The sequence below is a fragment of the Physeter macrocephalus genome, chromosome 4 (genome assembly GCF_002837175.3).
Source record: "Physeter macrocephalus isolate SW-GA chromosome 4, ASM283717v5, whole genome shotgun sequence".
Taxonomy (NCBI): domain Eukaryota; kingdom Metazoa; phylum Chordata; class Mammalia; order Artiodactyla; family Physeteridae; genus Physeter; species Physeter macrocephalus.
Window position 1 is genome coordinate 134,620,041 of NC_041217.1, and position 22,244 is coordinate 134,642,284.

At 40.9% G+C, this 22,244-nt stretch overlaps 1 protein-coding gene across 1 annotated transcript in view; it reads left to right on the top strand.

Annotated features, from left to right (window-relative positions):
- The window catches only part of FGGY (FGGY carbohydrate kinase domain containing), a 417,095-nt gene that overhangs the window by 285,151 nt on the left and 109,700 nt on the right, over positions 1 to 22,244 (top strand). The window contains exons 12-13 of the mRNA XM_055083910.1: positions 16,175 to 16,249; positions 22,098 to 22,218. Coding sequence (XP_054939885.1) covers positions 16,175 to 16,249; positions 22,098 to 22,218 — 196 coding nt within the window. The remainder of the gene's footprint in view (positions 1 to 16,174; positions 16,250 to 22,097; positions 22,219 to 22,244) is intronic.

Sequence of the window (22,244 nt, forward strand, 5' to 3'; positions counted from 1 at the left end):
CTAGGGAAAAAGAGCTAAGCTACAGTTCCAAGAGGCCAGAAGAGACCACAAACAAGAAAAGAGGCCATAAATTCAGAATTCAGATGTCAAGAAGTGGAGAGCAGAGTGTGAGGTGCATCAAGGCAGGGGTTTAGAATGGAGGCCATGAGCAGTGCAAGGTTTATGCAGTGCGTGACAGTGGAGCAGGCCTGTTGGCTTGAGGAACTTCAAAACTTAACAGGCTTTGGCTTTGTGATGAATTCTATTGAGAATATTTTAAATATTTTTATGAGGCCAACAGAAAGACCCAATCTTTATTTTCATTACCTACTTGACATAAGCAACTTCTGCTAATAAAAGGGAGTCATGGTGGAAAGAAAAGAAATTGGACATAGCAAAAGTGATGTCTGTCCGGAATCCATGAAGCGTGCCCACACAACAAATAATGGTCTTGGCCTCCTGTTTGGCCCATGGAAGCAGACGAGGAATGTCTGGAGAGGGCCACGTGGCCACAGGCTACAGCTAGAAAACCATACTTTCAGGTAACTGGCTTTCTGGGTACAAACAGAGGTTAGGGGAAGCACACATTTTGTATGAGTACAAAAATCCATGTCTTAATTAGAGACAAATATCTAAAGCCAAATATAGGAGACACTTAAAATGTTAAAGTGAATGAAGAAGCATGACCAGTTCATAAAATGACCCCCAAACAAAGCAGGGTTGTATCGTAAAATGATTGCGGCTCTGAAGTCCAGGGCTTGGATCTGGAGTCCTTCCTTTGGGGTCCTTTCCTTGCCAACACCTGCTGCTGTACCAGCTTCATCATCCGGCATGGCAGGTGCCATGGCTTCCCAATGGCTTTTGTCTGTTTGTTAAAACCAACCCTGACATCCAGAAACTTAAGAATTACCATCATTAGGATTCCAATAAAGGTAGCCCAAACACAGACTAGAATGCCAAAGGAAACAATGGAGTGCTTTTAAGAGTGTCTGTCTCATTAGAATAAGTATGAATAAGTATGTAATCACCAAAGGAGACTTCTTACACGGGGACATATGCCCAATGGTATTAAAAATCCTGGTATATTTATCTTTTTAAAAGTTCTATTGTTTTATAAACATACCTCATACATCACCTGATGTTTCTTAGCAGTGATTTCCCTTAATAACTGCCCTTGGGTTAGCCTTACCTTTGAATAGCTGTCATTCGATGAATTTACCTCACAACACTGGAAGAAGAAGATAACCTAGATAAGATAGAAGGAAGGAAATTCTGGGCTAATAATTTTCCCCAAAATCTCTCTTTTTTTAAAATTTTTATTTTATATTGGAGTATAGTTGATTTACAATGCTGTGTTAGTTTCAGGTGTACAACAAAGTGATTCAGTTATACATATACATATATGTATTCTTTTTCAGATTCTTTTCCCATTTAGGTTATTACAGAATATTGAGTAGAGTTCCCTGTGCTGTACAGTAGGTCCTTGCTGATTATTTTATATATAGTAGTGTGTATGTGTTAATCCCAAACTCCTATCTTGCCTCCCCCGCACCTTTCCCCTTTGGTAACCATAAGTTTGTTTTCCAAGTCTGTGAGTCTGTTTGTTTTGTAAATAAGTTCATCTGTATCATTTTTGTAGATTCCACATATAAGTGATATCGTATGATATTTGTCTTTCTCTTTTCAACTTACTTCACATAGTATGATAATCTCTAGGTCCATCAGTGTTGCTGCAAATGGCATTATTTCATTCTTTTTTATGGCTGAGTAATGTTCCATCATATATATGTAACACATCTTTGTCCATTCATCTGTTGATGGACGTTTAGGTTGCTTCCATGTCCTGGCTATTGTAAATAGTGCTGCAATGAACACTGGTGTGCATGTATCTTTTCTAATTATGGTTTTCTCCAGGTATATACCATATATATCATATGGTAGTTCTATTTTTAGTTTTTTAAGGAACCTCCATACTGTTCTCCATAGTGTCTGTATCAATTTACATTCCCACCAAAAGTGTAGGAGGGTTCCCTTTTCTCCACACCCTCTCCAGCATTTATTGTTTGTAGACTTTTTGATGAAGGCCGTTCTGACTGGTATGCGGTGATATCTCATTGCAGTTTCGATTTGCATTTCTCTAATATTTAGCAATGTTGTGCATCTTTTCACATGCTTTTTGCACATCTGTATGTCTTCTTTGGAGAAATGTCTATTTAGACGTTCTGCCCACTTTTTGATTGTGTTGTTTGTTTTTTTGATATTGAGCTGCATGAGCTATTTGTATATTTTGGAGATTAATCCCTTGAAGGTTGCTTTGTTTGCAAATACTTTCTCGCATTCCATAGATTGTCTTTTTGTTTTGTTTATGGCTTCGTTTGCTGTGCAAAAGCTTTTAAGTTTAATTAGGTCCCATTTATTTATTTTTGTTTTTATTTTCATTACTCTAGGAGGTGGATCCAGAAAGATATTGCTGTGATTTATGTCAAAGGGTGTTCTGCCTAAGTTTTCCGCTAAGAGTTCTACAATGTCTGGCATTACATTTAGGTATTTAATTCATTTTGAGTTTATTTTTGTGTATGGTGTTAGGGAGTGTTCTAATTTCATTCTTTTACATGTAACTGTCCAGATTCCCCAGCACCACTTATTGAAGAGACTGTCTTTTCTCCATTGTATATTCTTGCCTCCTTTCTCATAGATTAATTGACCACAGGTGTGTGAGTTTATTTCTGGGCTTTCTATCTATCCTGTTCGATTAATCTATATTTCTGTTTTTGTGCCAGTACCACACTGTTTTGGTGACTGTAGCTTTGTAGTATAGCCTGATTCCTCCAGCTCTGTTCTTCTTTCTCAAGATTCTTTTGGCTATTCAGAGTCTTTTATGTTTCTATACACATTTTAAATTTTTCTGTTCTAGTTCTCTGAAAACTGCCGTTGGTAATTTGATAGTGATTGCATTAAATATGTAGAGTGCCTTGAGTAGTATAGTCATTTGGACAATACTGATTCTTCCAATCCAAGAACATGGTATATCTTTCCATCTGTTTATGTCATCTTCGATTTCTTTCATCAGCATCTTACAGTTTTCAGAGTACAGTTCTTTTGCCTCCTTAGGTAGGTTTATTCCTAAGTATTTTATTCTTTTTGATGTGATGATAAATGGAATTGTTTCCTTAATTTCTCTTTCTGATGTTTCATTGTTGGTGTATAAAAATGCAACAGATTTTTGTGTATTAAGTTTGTATCCTGCAACTTTACCAAATTCACTGATGAGCTCTAAGTAGTTTTATCATAGCCTCTTTAGGATTTTCTATGTATAGTATCATGTCATCTTCAGACAGTGACTGTTTTACTTCTTCTTTTTCAGTGTTGATTCCTTTTATTTCTTTTTCTTCTCTGATTACCATGGTTAGGACTTCCAAAACTATGTTGAATAAAAGTGGCGAGAGTGCACATCCTCATCTTGTTCCTGATCTTAGAGGAAATGCTGTCAGCTTTTCACTGTTGAGTATGATGTTAGCTGTGGGTTTGTCATATATGGCCTTTATTATGTTGAGGTAGGTTCCTTCTATGCCCATTTTCTGGAGAGTTTTTATCCTAAATTGGTATTGAATTTTGATGAAAGGTTTTTTTGCATCTATTGAGATACTCATATGGTTTTTAGTCTTCATTTTGTTGATGTGGTGTATCACACTGACTGATTTGTGGATATTGAAAAACTCCTTGCATCTCTGGGATAAATCCCACTTGATCATGGTGTATGGTCCTTTCAGTGTATTGTTGGATTTGGTTTGCTAGTATTTTGTTGAGGATTTTTGCATCTATGTTCAAACCTCTTTCCCTCAATCCAATTTTGGATAGCATCAAAGTAATCACCCTGAATCTATTTATCATGTTACCCTTTTGCCAGAACCTACAATGTGACTACTTTTTCCAACACTCATTCACAAAATGTGTATTTGGTGCTTACTTTGTAGCAAGTACTGCTAAAGTATAATCCTTACATTCATGGAGCATATTTCAAGGGAGGAAGGTGCTTGATAAAATGTTAAGTTTAAAAAATATGTGACATCTAGAATGTCAAGAAAATCCCAGTAGGGCAAGAACCATATATGATTTTTTTCTTTGGGCTCCTGAAATATTTCTCTGAGCACATACTAAGTGCTTAATATGTACTTATTGATAATTGATAGTCAACATGGAGATAATAAGAGGTCATCTGTTGGTTTAGAAAAAATACACATGTGAACAATTTGCTAATTCTAAATGAATTAGATTGCTACAGACTCTTACTATCCCTATGATCAGTATTTAAAACCAGTCATAATGTCCGGGTAAATGAAGATAAGAAGTTTCCATTTTATTATAATTATGAGTGCCTTTGTTCATCAATGAATTAACTAATTATTTTAACAAATACAGGCCCTGTTATAGTTGGTTGGGGATATAATTAACTGGACACAACTCCAGCTTTCAGGAACATTAGTGTTTTGGTGGGGTCAGGGAGGGGAGGCAGGCAGCATATATAAGCAAGCAATGGGGATACAGGGTCAAGCTCCAGGGACCACTCACTGTCCAGCGCTCCTTAGACGTATGGCAGATGATAGCCTAACATGGTCTCAGCACTCAGATGGGAGGCTTCAGGTAGGAGGTGACATTGACACTGAGTGAAATAGGGAACAGGGTCTGGGACCAAGGGAATCATAGTATGTGCAGTGTTCTAGAGGGCAGGAGAGTATGGCTTGGGAATGTTCACGATTTTTTTATATCATTGTCTAACCAGTGATAGATTGCGTTTAGCATTTTATCTAGGTAATTAAAAAAAGACCTTCTTAGAGAATGACTGGCCACTCCCTGTTCTCCTTCTGCTTCAGCAGCATCACACTCTCCCAGTTCTTTCGTCTCCCCTCTGTTGGCTCTTTTCTCTCACCCTTGTTAGACATTTATCCATTCAAAAAACGCTGATTGGTCACCTACTATGTGCAGGCCTATGCCAAGCTGAGGGAACACAAAGAGAAAAAGAAACTGTACCTGTTCAAGTTCACATGAAAATGGGGGAAATAATATTGTACCTGTGTGAGAGTGTGCATATGTGTGTATGTACGTAATGTATGATCCCTATAATGCAGACATCTATACAAGCCGAAGGAGGTGCTCAGTAAATATTTGATTTTAAATTTTTTTTTAGGTGGCATTTGGGCAGCAAACCCTGATGCAGCCTTTCTCTGCTTCACTTGAAAATACCTGTGAAGATTAAAAAAAAAAAAGCATAAACTCATTCTGACTTTAACAATTAAGATGACTTTCAACTAGGAAAACTGGAATTGACAATCTCAGAGAGAATCTGGGAAGACCTTCCAGAATCTAAAAGACTAAATGTAACTTGTTTGATAATCATAATATCTGACATGAAGACAAAATAAACCACCAGCCTTGCAAAAGTTGGGACCTCTCCACTTTCCGGTCCCTAGCTTAAAAATGCAAGGTCCCTTTAAGGCTAAAAACAGAGCAGTCATCCGTCTACTCTGCTGCTGATGGTTAAGGTTTTTTGTTCTGTTTTGTTTTGCTTTTTGGAAGCAGCCAGTGAGTTTAATTTCCCAGAACTCCTCCGCAACCCGGACCTTATCTTCCCTTTCACTTCAGTCCATTAGAAAACTGCCAACCCAAGTAGACAACTGGGCTGGAAGTCTGATTTAGAATGAATGGTGATGCACTGCAGTTCTAAGGACCCTGAATCAAACTCTGTTAAAGGAGCAGAGATAGGGAAACCCTGTGAATTTGAAGGAGGGGTGTAGTTTTGCATGTCTACCATCTGTTCTAGGATTAGAAAGCGGGGCAGTGGTGATCCACCTCAGGGCAACAGAGGTACACAGAATAAAAACTGCTGAACTCTGTGAATTGGCAACTAGCTATAGATCTAAAGAGGCAAATCCAAGTTACAGTTAGTGGGGCTGAGAGTAAATTGTGTACTGTATGCTGGGAAACACTGAATATGTAGAGCGCTCTAGTTAAAATGAATTTCAAAGATAATAAAGTGAGTCCATTAGGAAAAACATGTTGCACACAAAGAAAAAGAAATACCATTTTGAACACTTAAGGGAAGGGCCTCTTAAAAATTACTTACTACTGAAACCAAAAGAAAATATTTTAAAACTCCTTTGCATATTCAATAGGATTTTTTTTAAAAGCACATCTCTGTGAAAGAGAGCAGAAACTTATTAGGAAAAAAAAAATGAGTTCAGATGGAAAGGCAATGGAATGAGGGGAGAAAAAGGAAATGATAAAGACAGCTAAAAATACAAAAGCAGAATTAAAACTTGCATTGAAGGTTTTAATGCAAAACACATAATTTTTACTGAAGAAAATAAAATCAGAGCTGTCATAAGACATAGTATATATTTTAAATTTTTTAGAAAAAATGTTGATGTAGGGGCTATGGCTTATTTTCTTTTTAATTTCAACAGTGCTTAGGTCAAAGATAGGCACTGAATAATTGCCTATGGTTAAGCAGTTAGTTCAGTCTTCACTTGTCAAGTGAGGAATGAATAGTGACCTGCTCAAGGTCACAACACCGAGAAATAGCAGAGCTTAGATGAAAACAGGAATCCCGACTTTTAGGATGCACACTCATGAGCCTCCCTTAACTCATACCTCTGGACTTCACGGAATGCACTGACTGTAAAAAATGAGTCCGCACAGTTCCATCATGCCTGGTTTCACACTGAACCACATTCCGCAGCCCAGTCCCTGCTCCCCTACCTGACCACCAGCCTTCTCACTCGTTCTCCCATTTTTCCCCTTACCCTGATTCTTGGATTTAAGCTCTGACCCTGTCTCTTCTCAGTAATGGTTCTCTTTTTCTTTCCACCCTCACTGACTCAGATTTCAAAAGTAATCACCACTCCTGGTTTGACCTGGCTCTAAACCCTTCCGCTTTGGGTGCCTACCCTTATAAGTAGGAACAGGGCATACCCCAGGAATCCTTCCATTAGGCTCGATAGAATCATTTTCTTTTGTCTGGTAAGAGTTGGATCCCTGCCATGTCACTAGCTGTTTCATTTCTCCATTGGTGATGCATATATTGACCTGCAGCATTGGGCTACAAAGAGGTGGCAGTTATGGGGTGGGCAACTTAATAGTATGCTTAGACCAAGTAGCCGTCAATGTAAATATCTCTCCTTGCCACTTGATAAATGAGGCACGGAGAGGTAAGGGCTGTACATATGATATTTGAAAGAAGCAGAGGCTTGGGTAATAGCAATCAGTCACAAGACATTTAACACCAGTGATTCTACGTTCTTTAAAAACGAAACAAAACAATGCTTTTTAAAGAAATATGACGTGGTCACATATAAAGAGATGAAGCTAAATGCTCACCACCAGGAATGGTTGCATGTTTTAGATAGTTTGTGTATGTGTGATTGTTTTTGTTTTGAATGGTTGGTTAGATAGCTTTTACTCGAGTGAAACAGTAAAGTGAGCCCAGGATTTGAAGCCAGACCTGTATGGCATCCTGGCTTGAAAATGTGCCAGTTGTGTGACCTCTGAGGTTAGCTCTGTGAGGTCTGTCTGCTCATCAGTAAGCAGGTGCGGCACAGGCTTCCTTGCAGGGTCGTTGTCAGAATCAAATGGAGAGACTGTCACACAGCAAACAGACAGCAACAGCAGCTGCTTTTGAATCTGTAGCTCCTGCTGAGTGGCCCTTACTTGCATGTTTACAAGATGGCCTTTGAATCCCGTGCAGCCAATCATGAGGCGTCCACCTTAGTCCCAGGACCAATGGGGCCTACCAGTCATGGAGGTCACCAGCCATGAACAATCAGCTAGAGAAGCTGAACAATCACTTGGTCCATCACAGGAACCAAGTTTCATACAGATGTAGAGATCAGTCTTCTCTACTTAAGTATTTAAGTTCTTGGCCCTCAGTTTCCTCAGCAACACAGTAAGCAGCTCAACTTTGGTATACCTTACAAAACAGCTAGAGCTGTAGGAGTTGTGAAAGAGTCCTTGCCTCCTTGTATACATGAGCAGTTTTGATTCTCAAATTAATATGACCCCTTTGTTATGGTGGTGTTTTTTGAAAAGTTCTTTTCCTGAAATGCCCACTCAAAGAAATAAATTTCCTCAGAGATATATCAGGCCGTGAGAACACACCATATTCACCAATTGGTTGAAACGTGTTTTTCCTGCTTCGCTTTGCAAGTACAACGCTACCCAGAACGGAAAGTTATTTTCTGGTTCTTCGAAGAGCTGTGATTTCTAACATAAGGCCATATGCTTAGAGAGGTTGAGTGCTGTTCCAAGCGTTCTTCAAAGCAAGTACAAAGCAACGTGCATGTGGAAAACTGGGAGAGAGTCAGGAAAGAAGCGTTAGGAGATCTTAGCCAGTTCCCAGAGTGACTCCCAGCTAGAGACAGGCATCACTAAACAGAGTCAGATGCAGTGGAGTCAGCGACTCGGATGAGTATTTGCAAGAGCTCAGGAGAAGTCAGGGGCTGTATCCCTGTGGCTTCCTCTGATGGGAAGATGGATGATGGAGCTGGAAGCTCATGGGCCAATTAAGCAGCCTTTGAGTGATATATTTTAAGCCTTGGAAACACATGGACTCTTTGATATGAGTTTGTTGGTGTTTTTGTTATGATATAATGCTGTTTTATGTACCATTTTTTACATATTGTTTTTCCCTATGAAAAATTGAATCCTATAATGAAGTTTAATATCCTCAGTATCATTTACCTGGTTTTGGATAATGTATTTTTTTATTGAAGCAACTAATTTACCAACTGGTATTGTGATTTGTAATACGTGCTGCTTTTTCAGGGACCGTGATGTACCAAACACTGCGGTAGATGCTTTCCAAGCATCATCACCAACTTCCCTTATAACCCTGCAAGAGAGTGTAGTTACTGCATTGAAAGGAATGGAGAATCTGTGGGTCAGAGAGTCTAAGTAATTTACTCAGAGGAGAAAAGAACAGAAGTGGTAGTAGAACCCAGTCAGCTCAAACCAAGGTCACTGACATTCTCTGAGAGGAAAAAAATTCAAAAATGAAAAACTAGATCTTTATATTTTTGGCATTCCTTCTGCTCTGTTTTCAATATGTCTGAAATATTTCTCCCTCATTTTAGTGATTTTTTAAAAAATGATCTTGCATTACAGAATCAGACTTTTCTTTCTTAGTGCTTTTTATCTTCGCTGTATACACCAAACAACAAATAAAACTGGGGGGTGAGAGGGGTGGTGTGGGTGGACAGGAGCCCTTCCCAAGGTAGTGTATAATGATAAAAGACTGAGGAGTGGGACTTCCGTGGCGGTCCAGTGGTTAAGACTTCACCTTCCAGTGCAGGGGGTGTGGGTTCGATCCCTGGTCAGGGAGCTAAGATCCCACAGGCCTCGTGGCCAAAAAAAACAAAACAAAACAAAAAAAACAGAAGCAATATTGTAACAAATTCAATAAAGACTTTTAAAAAATGGTCCACATCAAAAAAACTCTTTAAAAAGAAGACTGAGGAGTGAATCAGGTGGAAATCTGCCAGGAAGACCCCAGGAGATAAATAATGAGAAAGAATTAAGGCCAGAGGACCAAGGATGGGATCCGAGTTGGTGTGTAAATCCAAGACAGGGTTAGATGACAGCAAGTGTGGACTAGGACGGTTGACCAAAACAGCCTTGGTTACACTGGTGCAAGCGTGTGTTAAAATGACTTAGATTTAGAGCATCAGAAGCAAGGCAGACAAAAGTGTGAAGTGCCTGGTACATCTGGGAAACAGCAAATGGACTAGTGTTACATGGTGTAGAGTTCACCAATAGAATAAAGTTGTGAGGGAGAACGTCAGTCCATCATGCAGTCGTTGTATGTGTATTAGTTGTCTGTTGCTGCTATAATAAAATACCACACAACTTAGAGGCTTAAATTTATTATCTCACCGGTTCTGTAGGTCAGAAGCCCAAGCTGGCTCAACTGGTTTCTCTGCTCCTGTTTTCACAAGACCAGAACCAGGGGCTTTTATCTGGAGGCTCTGGGAATAATCTGCTATCAAACTTCCTCAAGTTGTTGGCCAAATTCAGCTCCATGCAGTTGTAGGACAGAGGTGCCTGTTTCCTGGCTGACTGTCAGCCAGGGATCCTCAGGTTCGAGAGGCCACCCACATTCCTTGGCTCACTGCCCCCTTCCTCCATCTTCAAAGCCAGCAGTGGTGGATCAGGTCCTTCCCATGCTTTGAATCTCTCTGATTTCCACTTCTACCTCATCTCTCCTGCTTTATTCTTCTACTGTATCTCTTGACTGACTCTTTTGTCTTCCTCTTCTGCTTTTAAGAGCTTATGTGATTACTTTGTGCCCAACTGGATAATCCAAGATAATCTCCTTATTTTAAGGTCAACTGGCTAGTTACTAGTTCCACCTGCAAAGTCCCTTTACAGCAGTGCCCAGATTAGTGTTTGAGTAATCAGGGGATGGGAACCTTGGGGGAGGGGGAAACATCTTTAGAATTCTGCCTACGACATTGTGTTAACACATTTATGGGCATTTCCCATTTCTGGGTGAGTTTTCGGCAATGCCAAGTGTCAGTGTCCATTCCTGTTGCTGATACCTATAAATATTTTCAGGGAAGTTTGTCCCCCTTTCTCTTCCAGGTTGCTGACTATCTCAGACCTGTTCTCCAGTCCCTGGCCTCTATCCAGAGGTTTTCCAGAAATCTTTCTCTGATCCTCCTCATTTCCTTGCTATCGGGTCATCAGCGCCTCCTGCATAATTGACTAAACAAACAGCATTTTTTTGCCCCTTTGTGTTCTGAAAAACTTTCAATCAATTCCCCTGAGCCTCAAGCTCTGATGACCTAGAAAATCTCAGGACAGGGAATCCTGTTTTCTTGTCTTTTGTAATCTTTAGAAACCCCTTGAGATCTATTTCTAAGCCTTTTTTTTTTTTCTTAGCAACATATATAACTACTTAAATTCTTTTAACAACTAAGAAGGGAAAAACTTAGCTAACTAAATTACTGATGTATTTGTTTATAATCTCAACTACTCCAGGGCATGTGGACCTATAATTCACAATACCAAGGTTTAGGGCAATCATTCTACAATTTTTTGTGCATTAGGACCTTGTTAAAAATGCAAAATTCTGGGCCCACACCAGAAGTTCAGTAAATTAGGAGTTGGATCACAGGAAATCTGCCCTCAACTCAGTTCCCGGGAAAGGGTTAAGAGATGTGCCTAAATTCGCACAGCTGCCAAGTGGCAGCGGGATTTAAGCTGAAGTCCAGGATGAAGATCATCTGTCTTTCCTGTTCACAGAGTAAATGGAAGTGTGTAGGTTGATAAGGACTAAGGCTTCGCACTTTGCAAGGAGTCCTTGCAAGTGAGTCTCCCACTGTCCTATTCCTGGGTGCTCATCAGGGGCACACTGCTTCTCCACACTCCTAGACGTCCAGACCTTTCTCATATGATCCTGATGCTGACGGCCAGCACACTTTCTACCCTACATTCCCCTCCCTGTACAACCACTGGTCTTCAGTCCCCACCGCTAATACCCTGACACTACCCACAGCATGTTGCAGGAGATCCTTTATTGCTGTATCCCAATTAATGAATGGGATTGAGCCCCTCATTGCAATTCAAGAGAAAGGGAGTGAACATTTATTAAGAGAAAAGGAAAGAGAATGAACATTTATTAAGCACTACAAGTGTCTAGCTCTTGTCTATTTGGTACAGCTTGCTGAAAAAGTAAGACGCCGTGCAAACGATCACTCATTTTTTTAAAAATTATTTATTTATTTATTTTGGGCTGTGTTGGGTCTTCATTTCTGTGCGAGGGCCTTCTGCAGTTGTGGCGAGCGGGGGCCGCTCCTCCTCGCGGCGCGCGGGCCTCTCACTGTCGCGGCCTCTCCTGTTGCGGAGCACAGGCTCCAGACGCGCAGGCTCAGTAGTTGTGGCTCACGGGCCCAGTTGCTCCGCGGCATGTGGGATCTTCCCAGACCAGGGCTCGAACCCGTGTCCCCTGCGTTGGCTGGCAGGTTCTCAACCAGTGCGCCACCAGGGAAGCCCAAACGATAGCTCATTTAATCATTAAGCACCTTGAAGTGTTATTATTTCTATTTTACAGATGAAAAAAAAAAAAAATGAGGCTCAGAGTGGTTATAAAACTCACACTGTCCTGCAAGCAATTAGAGGGAATGTTGAGATGTAAAGCCAGGTGTCTTACTCCAGAGCACATCATCTTTCTATTCACCTACACTTCTCTTCTGAGCTCAGAAATCCCAGTAGTATTTACATAAACATTTTATAATCATTATCTAGGAGGTGGAAATTGTCCATTGCAGTTCACCTCTCTTTGGCCACCGTATGCCGCTTTCACACACTTCTGAATATTAACTATGAGTGTTTTCTATTACAGTCCTCTTTTCACAATAGCCAAAATAAATGTGCTTACCATTGCACCTCCTCATGGGGCTTCCCCACACATTTCACTCTCTGGCCCAAGCATTCGAAAGAGACACGTGCACATCTATAAACAAATTCCTTCCACTTATGCTTCCTTCCCACTTTTTCTTACTGATAGAGCCATTCAGCCTGCAGCCAAGGGTATAGGCTCCTCTGGCCTATCCCAGCTTTCTCGCTGGTTACAAAGCTGCACCTCTCCCAGGACATCCCTGCCTTTCTCAGGGCCCTGCCACCTTCATACCATGACAGCTCCCTGAGGGTCCTCTGTAGCCTCCTGAGTGGTCCACATGGCAGGCACTCCTGAGAAAGTTCCATCTTGGGCTGACTGCCATTTGATTTTTGTCAAGGTGGGGCTGGGATTCCTGATACTTGAGAGAGAATCAAATGATCATCTGCCCTTCTGGTGTCTCCATTTGCAAATCAGGTAAGATGTCAAGGAAATAGGGATCCTGGATGATAGTAATTTCACAGTTTAGAGAGGTGTCTTTCACTGAGTCACATTTCAACTCCATGGCCCTGGTGTTAGTGGTGAGGGAATGTTGGAAAGAGCTATGGGAGAACCATGTTTGCTTATTTATTCCCTTTGGATGCTGAATACCTTTCATATGGTGGTCCATGTAGTAAATTCCTTCTAGAAATTCTTCCCAAGAATAATTTTGTCTCTCTTGAAGCATAGGTGTGTTTCATTTGTCATAAAGGAAAGGCTACGTCATCCATTATATGTCCCTTTTTTGTCATAGCTACTAGTAAGCAAGCTCAAGAGTTAAATTTAGTGCTCATTTACACTGATTATCTCATTCTCAATTTCTGAAGAAAAGAAGCTATCTTTTCTTTTCTTCCTATGATTTTGAAGCTCTGAAGGCACTAGAAATTTAGAGAAGGGCCCATGACATCTTTTTGCTTGAATATCAGTACTTTGGGGAAGTTCTCATGAATATTTACTGGGATTAAGGAAGCAAAATCTAGTGATATTTTACCCCTCCTCTCTTATGGGTTCTTACTAATTGAGAAGAATATCAGAGCCAGTTATTGTCAATACAGAGCCCTGGGGTTCCTAATAACTCAATGGGAGAATGAATCTTATATAAAAAGTCAAATTCCTCCCCTACCCCCATCACAGTTTATCCACCTCTGGCACTCGGGACCCTCCTGTGGATGGACGTGTGTCTGCCAAGCAGACACACACCCAACCACGTGGAAGGTCACGGCTTGATTCGCATCTCATTGATGACCAGTGAGAGGAGGCCAGAGGCAGCCTACCTTCTGGGCTGGCTCTGGAGGAGAGCTCTAAACTGTGGCCCAATCAACTTTCCCAACAGACCACCAACAGAGGTGCTGTTGAGGCCAAGCCAGTTTTGGAGACGAGTTAAAGAGAGACCATTTATGACTAGCGATCTTTACCCAGGACCAATGCATGCCCTGGAGCTGGTTGCTCACACAGGGTGTTCAGCTGAGGGGGGCTTAGGGCAGGGCTGAAATCCGGTCCACTCTGCTCCTTTTTAAAATTCACTCATCCAGATGGGACGCCTTTTGCATTTAGTCCACCTGGAGGGAGCACCTTTTTCTAATTCACACGAAGACTCCATATAAGCTACAGGGTGACTACTTTTACTCCAATCTAGTACAAGCCACTCTTCTGATGAAGAAGGGTAAGTGTGGAGTTTGGGGGAGGGGGAAGAGCATGCAGTAAGCAACTAGAAGTGATGGTCTGGTGTTTTTCTGTCTTGGGGCGTGGAGGAAATATACCCCTCCACCTCTGTGAATATATGAGGGGCTGAGGTAGTAAATACTGTCCTCTCGTAATTGTATAATATGACAGAGAAGGATAGGATGTTAGGAGAGAGAATGGTGTGCAGAAGGAAAAAGGAGCATTGAAGTGTCACTTACACATTCAGCAAATATTAACTTAGCGCCACTATGTACCAGGCACAGGGGCAAGCATGGGAGATACTGTGGTGAGTAACACAGTCTGTTGGAACGCCTAGGTTCGGGCTTCATGAACCTCTGGATTCTCTCTTAAGCAAATTATTTTCTCCTCTGTGAAATGAACTTCTATGATATCTGTGTTGCTCGTGTTCTCCTAGTTCTAACATTCTTATTCGTTTAGGTCTCTGGGGGCCTTTCTGAGAGATGTTCCTTCACAGAGTTATTGGCTGGGGAACATGCATCTTTAGAGCTCCTTTCTGATTTCTCACTCAAACCTCTCATGCTTCTGTGTGTTCAAATCAAAGCCGTTATTCTCACTGACTGGCCCCATGATCTGCCAAAAAAGAACCTATCAGCAGGTAGCACTACTGAATTTAGGAATACCCCCTTCAGCCAACTTAGATGAGTAATCAGAACAGCTGGAACGCAAGTTGCTAAGTGAGGACAGAAGACTAGACACTGGCAAAGAAAGCAGGGCTGACCCCGGGCAGAATTACTCATAGAAGACAGGGAAGGTGCTTCTGCTTCAGAATGAGGGCAACGGGGGGAGAATTTTTCACATGATCAATTTGCATTTGGGAATAAGCACTAGCTCCCTTGTAGAGAGGAGCAAGCGCCATTAGAAACAGGAAGATTTGATCAGGAGCTATTTCAGCAATCAGGAAGGATGTGATGGAGGCCTGGATTAAGGAAAGTGACAGTAAGGACAGAGAGAGGATGGCTTCAAAAAAGATTCTGGAGTTGAAATGTCTAAGACTTGGAGACTGATTAAATCCTGGAAGGGAGAGAAAAGTCAGGGGAAAGTGCTCCCAGGTTTCTGGTTTGGGCAGTGGAGTGGTATCTGTGCCCTGTAACAGGCCAAGGCTGGCCCCTTAATCCCCGCTGGGGGTGGAATCTGGAGAGAATAATAAATGGGGCTGGAGCAATGAAGGACAGGGACCTTGGTAGACCACTAGGCTCTCCTATTTTAGTACAGGCTGCATGTCACCTCCTCATTGAACTCGGGACCATATACACTGTAGGGCCTGAGAAAAAGTATGTTACATGAATTAATTTTGTAATGAAAATCTAAAGTGAACTCTGGCGTTGATGCCCACCAACTTCAGACTAGGCTTGAAGAAACCAGCAGTCTTCACCCTCTAGAAATGTCCCAAGAGGACACCTTCGTGAATGGGAGACATGAAAGTGAGACTGTGAACAAGTCTTGAAACTACCCAAACCCAACATCCTGTTCAGTTCTGGAATCTCTCAGAAATTGACATACTCCTTATAAGCATGTGGTTCCGATTGACTCTAATGGGATTCCCTGGTAAACCACAGATTCTAAATTATCCCCTAGTAGGTATCACATTTATAGTAGACATGTTATTTTACTCTGAATACCCCCTGGATGCTGGTCCACTGAATTCTGACAGTAGCAGAACTCGGAATAAGATCACCTTTTACTAGAATGCCACTGCTACGTGTTCATCTCTGTAAGCCGAAGAAAATAGGTGTTTGTAGTAAAAGAATAATGTTTTTAAAGGAGAAAGATATTTAATTCCATGCTAAGAAATATCAAACACAATCTCCTAAAAAAAAAAATCTCCTTATAGTATTTGTTTTGTTTTTCTTTAATCCAAGGCAAGGCATTTTCTTTGGGGGAAGAAGGCATACTTTTTCCCAGGTCTGGAGATTAAACAATTTAGTAGTCACTTCACGTTCAGCTTACAAAAAGGGGATTTGCATATGAACTTGTTTCGGCAAGAAAACACATCTGAACCTGTTTCATGGGAACTATCTCTAACCATGGCGCCATCTCCTTCTTTTCTTTTCTTCATCCCTACAGGTCACCGGATTGAAACTATCTCAGGACCTCGATGATCTTGCCATTCTCTACCTGGCCACAGTTCAAGCCATTGCTGTAAGACAATTTAATGCCATTTTTAAAGAGACTTAGATCTGTTAACAAACTTTAGACCACATACTCCCTAAGATACATCATATGCTTTTGTGACAAAGAGTCTAGGGAGCTTGCCAAAAATAGATGCTTGTCTGTGCAGAAGGAAATTCTAAAGGTCTTTACCTGCTTTACTAGTAGCCTCACATAGCTGAAAGCTAAAAGTAGTTAAAATCTTTGAACATCATGCTTACCATCTATCTAATTTGTCTTCTAAGTTCATTAAATAGAAGCAAGCAAGTAGATGCCATGTATGCTTGCATTAAGAAGAGCTGACGTTAAGATTGTCCAAATTTATAAAACACATGATATTGTTCACTTTGCAAAAGGATCTAGTCTGGGGTTCCTTTAAATAGTAAGCTTCCTTGGAACATGAAAATGTTTGTTTTAATAATTAGCTGCTTAAATGAGAGGTTTGGATGGTTAGGGAAGGAGAAAGGGGGGAATTTAAAGTGTTAGAAGCTTCTAAACTGAAGATCAATCAAAAATGAAAACAAACTCCTAGAAGCCCGAACATCATTGTCCAAGGACTCTTATTCTCTAGAGGTGATCCATGAGTGAGCTACAGAAGGGTTCTAAACCCTGAAATCACACACGAAAGTTTGCACATGTGTGCGTGTTAGAAATTGCATTTGAAGGGAGTGGGTCATGCCTTTCAGGATCTCAGAGCTGGTAGGAACCCCAAAATAACAGTTAATCCAGTGAGGCTTAGCTGATCTGGAAAGAGAATTGGGGACCAACAGAAAGGAAAAAATCAGTTCACTGAATTCAGAGTCAAAATTTATTTTTCAGAAATATACCTATTTAAACAAAGTACTTTTGTTTATTCATGCTATATGGACATATTTATATGCTATTCAATCTGTTTCTCCACATACCACTTTCATATCCTCATTGCTTCAAATAATAGAATTACATGCATTTTTTTCTGTATATCCATGTCATCAACAAAATTGCTTTTCTTATGTTTAGATTTATCCAGGTACCACGTACACACAAGAAGAGAGCAGAACTGGCCAACTCAATTAGCTTAAACAGTCCTTTTTAGCTTATAGACCAATTTGACTGTATCTTCCTGAAACAACTATCTTATTGATTTAGTAGCCTATCCAGTTCAGTAATATCAGTCAGCCTGCTTTACTTATGGTAACTTGGTCAAAAAAAGACAATTGTGACATCTATCAAAATGGCGGGAGATGACTACCATGAAAAAATGAAAATGGAGAACAAAAATACGCATCAGTAATAAAGACAGTTATTTAGCGATCCTACTTTACAGTGAAGATAATAATAATATCGATAAATAATATAGTTTGGGGGTATTATGTGCCAGGAACTATGCCAAATATTTTATATACGTTATCTGACTTTACCTTATGAGGGAGGTATCATAATCCCCCTTCCGAAGATTAGAATCTAAGCCTCAATGAGGTTAATTAACTTGATCGGTTTCATACAGCTAGTAAGTGGCAGAGCTGGGATTTGAACCCACAGCTTTCTAAAATAAAACTAGGTGCACGATGAATTGAGGAGCTTTTTTTGTTTGTTTTTTTTTTGTTTTGAATTTTATTTATTTTTTATACAGCAGGTTCTTATTAGTTAATCTATTTTATACATATTAGTGTATATATGTCAATCCCAATCTCCCAATAATTGAGGAGCTTTTATTTTCTGATGTTAATATCACTGTGTGAAAAGTCTTACAGTGGAATGAACCACTTGCATTAAAATAAATAATCCTGGAAAATCAGAGCTGTGTGAGGCTCTTTCTCCTGAGTCCATGCTAAGAGGGGGACATGAAGAACGAGGCCACACAGGATGAGCCAAGGGGCACCATCCTGTGATGACAATCACTGGTCCCTCTCACTGACACCCACTCTCTATGCCAGGCACCAAACAGGGTACTTCACCCACCCGTGAGTAACCCAGTAAGTAGGTGGGATTGTCCTCATTTTACAGACAGAGGGAACACTGCTTGCCCGGGTCAAACACCTAGTGTATGGTAGTCAGAATCTGAACCTCTGTCTGTCTACTCTTAGGCTTTTGCTCTTTCCATGTTACCATGCTGCATTCTTCTTTGATCGGTTTGTAAAAGCTACATGATTGAAATAAGCCTTCAGGCATTCCTGAGAACAGTTTTGATTTGACACAACTTAGACAACATCATTAATTTGGCCAGGATTGTCTCACAGAGGTCCCCTTACTGGTAAGAAGTCCAAGAATGTATAAATTAGGTTAAACCTAATGCAGGCTGAGGGCTGGGGAGGGCTGGGATGGGGGAAAGCCAACTACATTTTCCCAAATACTACACACTTGGAAAATCAATTTTGTATGTAATGGGCCGTACATATATTAAAAGCTATCATATTTATTCTGTCCATTGTTTTAATGACCTTTATAATACCATGAAGAGAAGACAATTTAATACAGATTTTTCAATAAGGCTGTGGTGTATAGTCAGTTGAACTGTGAGGAGTTCAGTCTGTTTTGCAAAAGTCTCTGGGTGTTCTCATCTTTTAGTGCATTTGTGCATTTTAATGTGCATTTTAATGAAGCATTCTGATAACAGATATTTTCCCATGATGTTCAACTTGAAAAAAAAATGTGTTCATTGACTCTGAATATTGCCTTTACACCTATTTGTTGTGAAGTTAAAGTTAAGCAAATTCTTCTCTGTAGTAATATCTATGGTTGATATTTTGTAAGAATGGGATGAAATTAGAGATATTGTAATGAAGTTAACTTGGGACTATGCAAAACCCTCCATGAAGTGAAATTCTCTCTTGACCAAGCTTAATTGAAAGACCTGTCAAACACCCAGTTTATTCATAGCCTGTTCATCTATAGCTTTCTTTGCAGAATAGACCCTTAAAAAGTACTATTTGCATTTGAAGTCTCTCCATTTGCATTTGGTTCTGTACATTCCCAGTGGAATAGCCTAATTTTAATTTAAATTTCTCTGTGAAAACATTTTTTCCAGAAAGGTGAGCACAAAATCATTTTAGCACAAAGCCCTTTGGTGGGGCATTTAAGGAGGGTGGAGTGTTTCACACAGTGGTGTCTGGGACACCGAAAGGGAAGGCCCTGTAACTAACCGGGCAGCCCGAGTGGGAAATTCCTGCTGACAATGCCACATGGGAGAGAGACAGGCTGTCACAGCCCCTCTGGAGCGAGTGCCTCTTGTTTGGATTGCTTCTTGCCTTTTCCCAGGGAATGTGCTTTGTGTTACTCTCCTCTCAGGCCTGCTAATCACATGAGCCCTCAGGTCTCTGATTTTAGAAACATCAGAAATATCAATTTTGCATGGCATTTCCATGCATATCGGGAGGCAGCTTCCCCTCCCCTAAGGCAGATTGCATGGCTTTAGGCAAACTATAGAAATCCTAAATGGGGATAATAGTATGCAGTTTTTGAGTTTTTCATGAAATTAGAGGAGATATTAAGGAGCATAGCAGAGTGCCTAGCATATAGCTAATAACCAGAATAGCTCTCATTTCTAAACGCCTTCCATGTACTGGACACTTCTCTGAGCTTCAGATACACTGTCTACAGCAGCAAACTTGTAAGACAGATGTTACTGTATTTCATCAAGTCTAAGACCACATTTTAAATTTTTGTTGCATGTTAACATTTCAGACAATCCATGGAGTTACCAAATGAAAAATATGGTGTTATTATTCCCATTTTTAAAATGAGAATTGAGTCATGGAAAGGTTAGGTATGGATTTGATTCAAGAAATAGGTGAAATGCCTGAATGCCATCCCAGCTTTTTTTAAATTCAAAAGCCATGCTCTTATCTCCTGCAGATTCATGCCCCTAGAGTACACTAGGGTTACCTGGAATCCACGGACACCAAATGATCCATGGTAGATGTAAGGGCATTTGTAGAACTCCTGAAATTAGTTATAATGTTATTTTATATATGACTTTTTTCTGGGGAGGTCAGTAGGTTTTATCATATTCTCAAGAGGGTTCATGACCCCCTAAAAGCTTAAGAAAGAACATCTGGGGGTAATCAGTCATATTCAATAAATGGGATCTGGCCTTATAGGGTACAACATGTTTTAATTTTTTTTTTAACACACTACATCTGTGGATGATCTTTGGAGGCCCAAGTTTTATTTTTACCTCATCCATATTCTTACCAGATTCACTAATAACTGCAACAAACCTGAAGATCTATGGGCTGGAAATCTTGGTTCTGCTGCTGAACTGCCCCCATCCCTCATCATTTACTACACAGCAATCAGGATTTCACGCCCCCCTGGTCCCCAGATCACCCTCTAGCCCTGCCTCTCCCAGAGGTACCCCCTGGCCCCAGGGAGACAGCTCTCCGGAGAGTCCTGTGAAAGAAGCTTCTACATCCCCCCCCACCCCCGGGGGTCAGGGGAGCATCCTGATAACTTCCTAAGCCCTCTTCCTTTACTTTGGTTAAGCCTCTGGTGCTGCATGCCCTCAGGCTGAACTGTCTTCTCCTCCTCTGTGCACCTGAACACCATCTTCCCAGCACCACTGTCACACCTTCAGCGAATCTGTGATACTCTTCTGTCCAGCCCGAACCTCGCCTTCTTGGTGGTGGCACCACCTCCGGCCTCCCAGATCCTTGACCTTCGTATTCTCTCTTGACCTCCTCCTCCCCCTTGACCTTCTCCTCCATCCGCTTCAGCCCCTTGTTCCCATGTCCACACCTGGGACTTGGTCATCCCCCAAAGCTGCTTACTCTCTGAATATCTCAAGGACTATCTTGCCACCAAAAAACCCTCTCCCTCATTTCTCCCCAGAGCCACTTTCTCAATCATCGCCATGCGGCTGCCTCCTGAGGTCATATCACAGTTCATCTTTGTTGTTTTCAATCCTTCTCTCAAAAAAAAAAAAAAAAAAATGATGATTTTTGGACTTCCAGTTTTCGAACTTCCTAGGAAATTATGACTTTTTAGCTACTCAAATACCCTAGCTAAAAGTAATGACTTGTACATTAAGATTCACCTCGATGACCCTGTGATAGTGGTCTCTTGTCAAGCATCAGTAATTTTTACTTTAGTGAACTGAGCAAGACAAGGACGATAGATAACACATTTTCAGAAGAAAGGAAGACACAAGGACTGAAATGAAAATATGGTGAAGCCCTAAGCCAACCAGAGCATGTGGTTTCTGCATCATCCGAGATCACTAAGGACTGACTGGGAATGGATTCTGGCACTGGAAGCCTCCTTGTTAGAACCACTACCTGGTTTCAGGTGGTAACAAAGGTTCTTTTGCCAGCCTGAAGTCTTGTGTCCTACCTTCTTTGTGCAATTACAGCCCTCTTTCCATGTTTCTGCTGCTGAGTTTGTTGGTGCCATTTCCAAGGAACAAACTTCTTTAGTTCCTCTTTAGGGAAGGAAAACTGACTTAGAGATCTCCAACTGTTATCAATGGAGTAGAGCTGCCAGTTACTCCATTCCCCGTACCTCATGGAGGACCTGGGCTATAATGGACACTCATCAAATATGTATTAGAATGAACTGTGTTAATATGCACCGTGTTAACATTGTCAACTCTTTTTGTCAACATTGTATAACTACGGATAGAAGCAAATGGTGCAGTGATTCAGAAGATTTTGGAGTCAGGTAGGCCCAGGTTGGAATTCCCGCTCTGCAACTTAATATAATGGTGTGATCACGGGCAATGTAATCCTGAGTCCTGACTTTCTGAGGTAGTGTATCTAGAGCTCCTAGTGCAGCATCTAGTACTGGGTAAACACTTAGTAAATGTTCCCGATCATTTACCTTTGCTACCGTACTGATGCTTTCTTCTGTTCTTCCCTTTAAGTTCGGAACGCGCCTCATTATAGAGGCCATGGAGTCAGCAGGGCACTCGATCAGCACCCTCTTCCTCTGTGGGGGCCTCGGCAAGAACCCCCTTTTTGTGCAAATGCATGCGGACATTACCGGTAAGTCCAAGAAGGAGAGAAAGTCA